Source organism: Falco cherrug, chromosome 3 (genome assembly GCF_023634085.1).
Source record: "Falco cherrug isolate bFalChe1 chromosome 3, bFalChe1.pri, whole genome shotgun sequence".
Taxonomy (NCBI): Eukaryota; Metazoa; Chordata; class Aves; order Falconiformes; family Falconidae; genus Falco; species Falco cherrug.
Genome location: NC_073699.1, coordinates 90,118,912 through 90,126,050, shown reverse-complemented (window position 1 = coordinate 90,126,050; position 7,139 = coordinate 90,118,912). Strand labels below are relative to the sequence as shown.

General features: G+C 40.2%; 1 protein-coding gene across 1 annotated transcript; it reads right to left on the bottom strand.

Moving 5' to 3' along the window:
- Positions 1-2,786: 2,786 nt before the first annotated feature.
- Positions 2,787-4,485, bottom strand: MC4R (melanocortin 4 receptor). Its single transcript, XM_005434850.2, has one exon. It carries the CDS (start codon positions 3,936-3,938, stop codon positions 2,943-2,945), a length of 996 nt encoding a protein of 331 aa, XP_005434907.1. The 5' UTR covers positions 3,939-4,485; the 3' UTR covers positions 2,787-2,942.
- Positions 4,486-7,139: the final 2,654 nt, after the last annotated feature.

The following is a 7,139-nucleotide window of genomic DNA, read 5'->3' as shown; positions in this document are numbered from 1 at the left end:
TACCAGCAATTTCAATAAATTACACTTTAGAAGATAATACCATGAAATGAAAAAGTCTTCTTTAATTAAAAACTGCATTGGAAAAGGTATGTATATACATTTAGCTTTATAAAATAAACACAGAAGAGCTGCTAAGCAGCCTCAGATTTGCTAAAATTCTAGAATAAGCTAGTTTTAAAATTAGATTTCTGAATGTAATTTAGAGCTTAATGGGGTCACAACTGTCTTGACTAGTCTTAGTCCAAATAAGTTCAAAAGAGCTACACGCTGGTTTTGCAAACTACAAGAAAACCATTGATGCAAATTAATTATTTCTCTTCCCCTTGGGTTGCAAAAAGAATTGAGACTGCTAGCTTCAAGAATCAAGTGGGAGTTCAGGAAGTAACTTACAGAAGCACATCTTCTTCAGGGTCCAGATATGTTTAAATCAGGTGCCTGGTCTTTGTATAGCCTCAGGGGAGAAAGAGAGACTTTCAAGGTAGTGTTCAGAGCACCTGAGGTAGTATCTTGCTCTTGTGCCACTTTTCACTGGTCCCTCTCTGCATCCACAAAGGGAATATCTGGAGCCCAATATAATAATTTACAGTCATAAAACAGCTAAAGAAAGTGAGGCAAAGCAAAGACCAAGTGAGAACTATGGCCTCAGCAATTTATTGCATTATTGCCGGAGCATTTTTGCATAGCTATCATCGTGTCTTGTGGGAGAGGGCAAGGCCTTTAATAAAGTCCATTGGATATTTGTATAGACTATTAATTTAAAAACATTCTTTTTTGCTCCCTTTGAACTTTAATCCTCCTTGTCTGGCATTTTTTATTCTATACCCAGTGGAACCAGGCAGGGTTGTATTATTGAAATGTTTATCGTTTCCTCTGGAAGGAAATAAGTAGAGTTATATGTAGTAGATGTACTACAACATCTTCCACACTGCAACCATTATGATGTGGCAACATAATATGCTAAAGCTGAGAGAAGGTAAGAGGCATGTGCTGCAAGCAGTATGGTGGATGGAGCGGCCCAAGTGCAAGAGTAGGCATAGGAGACCTGATTTCTCTGCTGCTGGTCTACCAAGCGACTTTGATGCACAAAGTCAAATGACTTTCTTACTCTCCCTGTAAGTAAATTAAAGTTAAAGATACTTAGACTCACCCTAAGTTCTTCACCCTCTTTGACAGAGGACCCAATGTTGCCACAATTTTACATTATCCTGAAAAGTTACCCACAACTGAAAGATCAGCTTCCATCTGGAGAAGAATCCCAGGTAGCGAACATTGGGCTCTCATGAATAGCTTTTCATTATATGTCTTTCTTTAACAAGGGAACAAGCAGCTTGAGGTAACAAGACATTTCTAAGAAAATTAATAGGGCTGCTCATCCAACTAATTCATTACTCATCTTGGTAAAATCAAACATCCAGGATTAAAATCTAAATTATTCTTTACATTTAATTTTGATTTTCAGATCAGAAATTTCCACATCTTCTACCGGTTTCCACTATGTTTTTATACTTCCTGGAGATAAATAAATAAATAAATATATATTTCTATGACCTTACATAGAAGTTGATATTGTTGAGGTGTTAAGAGACATCTTCATGGAATCCTGTGTATGCACATTTATACTTTAAGCACCTCCGATGGTGTTAAAATCATGGACTTGAGGTTCCTATTATCATCTCTGGAGAGAGAGAGAGAGGTGTTTTAGCATGAAACTGAGAACACATCAATTAGATGCCTGAAAAGGTGAACTGACTTCAAGCAGCATTAACACACAGGGCTGCAAGATAGGGAGTATGGGTTTACAGACTTACCAGCTAGCCCCTTCCATGTGTTAGCATTGCCCCTACAAAGCTCATATGCTCCACAGTATAGCCTCAGGTGCTCAGGCCAAATTAACACATACCTTGACTCCTCTGTAAGGATCCTGGCAGTGGATCCCATCTCCTAACTCCACACTTCAGAACAGAGGGCACCTTGTTTCTAACAAGGGTGTATTTCCTTCTAAAGCACAGAGTCCTTTTTCCCCACAGAACCTCAGAACAAGGAAGGACTGACTGTTCAAACTGAAGTTCCCTCTTCATCTTTGTCAGGTAAATCTGTCATGCTGGCACTGTCAATGTAATAATGTACCTGCTTCATGGCCGAATGGACGGTGCTATTCTACCTGGATACCAGTCTAGCAAATATATCCAGGGCTAACTGATGCTTTAGGGAGCAATTTCAACTTTGCAAAAAGGTACTCAGACATATAGCAATTATCATCTTGAAAAAACAAACAAACAAAATCCAAGCATTCAATTGTCTGTGTAGCAGGCATTTGAAAAATCTTGTTGTAGGCAAAAACTGTAACAAACAGAATTGCTGCTTGTGAAGTAGGAGGAAAAGATTTTGAAATTAATTAATACAACTCATTGGTTGCAGTAACCTTTATGAAAAATCTGCTTTCTAATACCGGAGAACCTCTAATCCACTAATAGAGAAGCATGTGTTCTATTTTAAGCTGCATATAGTGTAATGGATAGCTATAATTACTTCAACAGAATAAGGAACAGTATCAGCCAATATGTACTGTAAGTCAGGCAAGTTATTTATTTTGTCAGCATTTGGAACATACAGCTGCTCATGTTTATTAGTATTTCACATTCATCATTACATTTGTTTGCTTATTTATAAACTGGTATGAAGTGCTAATTCTCTTTCCAGCCAAACAAATTACAAACTGTAGATATCACGAACATTATACAGAAATATGAATTACATGTGAACGGAATACAAGGATGAGAGGGAGGGGAGACAGAAGCGCTCAGGAGACAGAAAGAAGTACTCAGGAGACAGAAAGAAGTGCTCATTTTTAAAGATTTAAACGAAATTCTGCTGAGAGAGAGGATCTGAAGGCTTAGAAGTCTGTGCTGCATGTTGTTTAGAGAGTAATGTATCCACTCAGTTTAATATTTGCCAGGCAAATCACAAACTCCCCTCAGGCTACAGCAGCATATAATCTCCTTGAATGTTTTCCTTAGCTCCTGACTCCGAAATGCATAGATAAGTGGATCGATGATGGAATTGCACATGATGAGGATAAGGTAGAAGTTAAAATGGGACATGAAGCACACACAGTAAGGGTTGTAGGGGCAGGAGATATAGAAAATGAGGTGCAGGAAAAATGGAGCCCAGCACACAACAAAAACTCCAATCAAGATGGTGAGAGTGATGGCCCCTTTCATGTTGGCCCCTTGGCGAATAGGGCCAGTCCCCGGAAGAACAGCAATCTTTTTGATATGCATCCGAGCCATCATGAACATGTGGACATAAAGGGATGCCATGAGAATGAGCATAGTGAAGAACATGCTAATAAGGCAGATGATGACAACACTGCTGTCAGAGTAAATGATGAACAAAATGCCTGAGACCGTACAAGCAGCCCAAATGCATGTGATGATCACCCCTACGCGCTTCACCGTCATGATATTATGGTACTGGAGGGCATAAAAGATAGTAAAATACCTGTCCACTGCTATTGAGAGGAGACTGCAAATTGATGCAAGCAAGGAACTGCAAATCACTGAGTCAATGACATTGTCAATGTTTATGGTAAAGCTCTGTGCATCTGTGTCTGTATTGTTTAGCAGCGTGATAACAATAGTTTCTGATCCATTAGATACACTCACTAACATGTCAGCCACTGCCAAGCTACAGATGAAGAAGTACATGGGTGAATGGAGGTTCTTGTTCTTGGCTATTGCCACAATGACCAAGACGTTCTCCAGCAAGCTGATGATGCCCAGAGTCACAAACACTTCGGGGGATACAAAGAGTTGCTCATAGCAGCCTCCTGAGGAGTGGCCCTTTGCACTGGGCTCACTGCCACCTCCATGCAGTCCATAGCTGTGGTTCCAGAAATGAAGAGGCTGGAGTGTCCCACGGTGCTGAGTGAAATTCATCTTATGGAGATCCCCTTTCAGATTCTGTCTTTTAAAACTCCTGGTCCTTGTGCATTCCTTTTAAAACCTTCTTTGGCTTTTCAGCTTGGGAAGAAAAGAAAAATAAACTAGCACAGAGGCAGGCGGCAGTTCAGAACACTTTGACTGCTGTTACAAAATAAGATTTCAAACTCAGAAATACTGGTTTACTCTCTCACAGATGCAGTTTCTGATCATCTTCACATTTACCTTGGTGATCTATGTCATGGAGTCCCAACAGTCTGTAAGTTTGCATCAGATTCTCCCCTATGGTCAGTTCCTGTTTAGTTCACTGGTGTGCTGCAAGGCTTTTTTGTTCCCTTCCATTAAGAGAGGCAAACATAAAATGGTCAAGTGACTGCTGCGGAGCAGAAAGTAATTTTAAACTGCAAGCACCGGTCTCACTGTCAGACAGTGCATGCCGGCTGCCTGTTTTATGGTGTGTGGAGGAGAAAAATATCCAGGGCACTCTCCGCCTCTGCTTTGCCTTCCAGCCAATGGGGCTCAGGAGCTGCAGAAAGTCGAGGGGCTGCTGATTCTGAGCCTCTCTGAAAAACACGGCACAGTAGCTTCAGATGGCAGCATGAGCTGCCAGTAGGAGCAAGAAATCAGATGGGCTACCAGAGATTTGTTTCCCTTCTTTAACTTTTCAGAATAGTATTTGAATACTGAGTTTTAGTTATCAATCTTACAGAACTGTACTAGCAATCTTACAGAATTCCTGCAGCTGAACTCAGGGCTTTTTATTTTTCAGACTGTGATTCACTGTGATTTCCCCTTGCTCCTTCTAGTGCACAAAGTTGGTCTGCTTTGCACATGTGGCAAAATAGGAAAAGGACAAGGAAGCAGAAGAATACTTATCTCCTTTTTTGTTCTCTCTCCCAGATTTCCCTTGTTTTGCTAACTTTTCTATGCCTTAACTGTCCATTTGCACAATGTGTTGTTCCAAAGTTGCATTACACTTTCTAAGCTTCTTATAATTTTTAAGAAATGGAGAACCATCTAAGGACCAAAAACAGAACAAGGAGCCAAAGTCACAAATGGCTTAATAAATTGTCCTAAAGAAAGTAGTTTTTTCCAGGTAATAACCTTCTTCATCATTTTATTTCCAGGAAGGAAAAGATGACAGAACTGATTGCAGAAACCCTATTACCATCAGGAATTAGGGTGTTGGGCAGGAAAAAGTCTCTGTTTAGAACAGATGAAGGAAAGCAACAGGCGACAAAGTTGCAACTTGTGAGAAATGGGTCTTATGCAATGGTAATGAGTCAAAGGCATCAATAAATCTCCTAAACATCCATCTGAAGGGATGTCCCTGTGCTTACCTGGCATGAGCTGAATCAGCTTGTTTGCATTCTGCCAGGGAAAGCCCTTGAGAAGAAGGAGGAAAAGAATGCCAAAATAATATGAAGAGACAGAGACAAAAGTTGTTTTGCTGTTTCTTTTTCAAGCATTGCAATTGAGGATTGAAAAAAAATAAAAATACTGAACAACACCAAAAGTCCAGGTGTTTTTTAAAGCTATGGAAGCTACAGGAAAATCAGTCAGTACACCTGGGAGTAATGTTTGCAAGGAAGTTGATCTAATGAACATTTCCAGTCAACTACCAGGAAGGCTATGGAGGGCTTTGTATGTGATGTACCAGTTTTCCTCAAACTCTCAAACTTTTTTCATCTTCTGTGCATTAGCTGGCTTTACAACTAACAGCTATAAAGAGATAGAGGAATGCATCCTGTGTGTATTTTGTATTCAATATCCCAGCGTCCAGGTGAAGCATGATTTTACTTTCATGTTTGGATTTGCTATAGATCTGTAGTTATAAAGACCTGTATCAGAACAAAAGGCTCAGCCAATTATTTCTGGGCCTTTCCCCAGATGGATTGCTTCATAAATCTGAAACACAGACACCCAAGACAAACAAAATAACTAGTGGCGCAGGAAATCCCACGTTTATTCATTGGAAAACATCATTCACCAGCAGCATCCTCACAATGAAAGAACAGCTTGCTGCTGAGAGAGTGAGATTTACTTTCCTATCAAGACATAATGCAACCTAGGATTCAAAAAGACTTATTATCCAGCTACTGATCCCTGGGCCAGTGTACACTAACTTCTGCCACAGACAGGACTTGCATAACTAACCCTTAAGGACACAGCTACACTGTGAGAGCAGTGAGAAAATTCATATAAAGACCAATGTGAGAAAGCAGCATCTCCCCAGACAAGGTATTTTTCTGCACCTGCAGCCAGAAATGTGTAACCTTCAGATTGTCCCAGGGAAGCAGTCACTCGGCATCCCTTCCTTCATCACCCCCCTCCATGCTGCAAGTGCTCAGGGCACAGGGGTCTTTCCCCTTCACCTACTTAGGTGGAGCTTGAGCAGAGGAGACTGGGCGAAGATAGAGAGAAGCTGCTTCCAGGGCATATTGCCCTGTTTGCTCCAGATGTTTGTCTGTCTATCCTTCTTCTGGTTCCTCCCTTTTCTCTGTGCATTATTCTCATCCCCATTTATCTTTCCATTTACTATCTCTCTTTACCCAGAAGCTAATCAGACAATGCTCTATGTGTGGTTTTTCTCTGGACGTTGTCATAAAAATGCAATATCGGTTACAACAGAGGAAAGAAAAGGACACTTCTCTCACACCCACAGCCATCACTCACCTCAAAAATTCTATTTATGCTTTACATAAATACAAAAGGTTGTTTTGGTGTGTTAGCCAGTCATATTTGTGGGATGAGGGTACATGACTGGAAATAGTAGACTTATGGTAGCTTAGCAACTCAGTTGAAGCACTAAAGAGGTGATGTACCATTAGCCTGCTCTGACTAGAAGGTGAAACAAATTATATAAGCACTTTTTTAAATGAGAGATTTATGTATGTCTAAGTACATCTACAGTAGAAGACGGATACATGCCTCCGGCTCCCACTTAATAAAACCCAAAACATATAATGTAAAATTATTCAAAGGTTCCTAGCTCTCTCATGTCTGAAAATTTGTCTATTTCAATATTTTAGTCACAGATAACAGGAGCATTGCCTAATATACATTACCTAAACTGTTTCTTAAATTTTAAAAACCAACACTGAGGTAATATTTCTTTCAAAAGTGATGGCTGACAAGCTTTGCAGCACCATGGAAAAGCAGCTATGGCTGCAGAAAACTATAAACTGATAACAGTGA

Coding starts and splice junctions, on each gene's coding strand:
- MC4R (XM_005434850.2), bottom strand. CDS start 3,938: ATGAATTTCACTCAGCACCGTGGGACACTCCAGCCTCTTCATTTCTGG.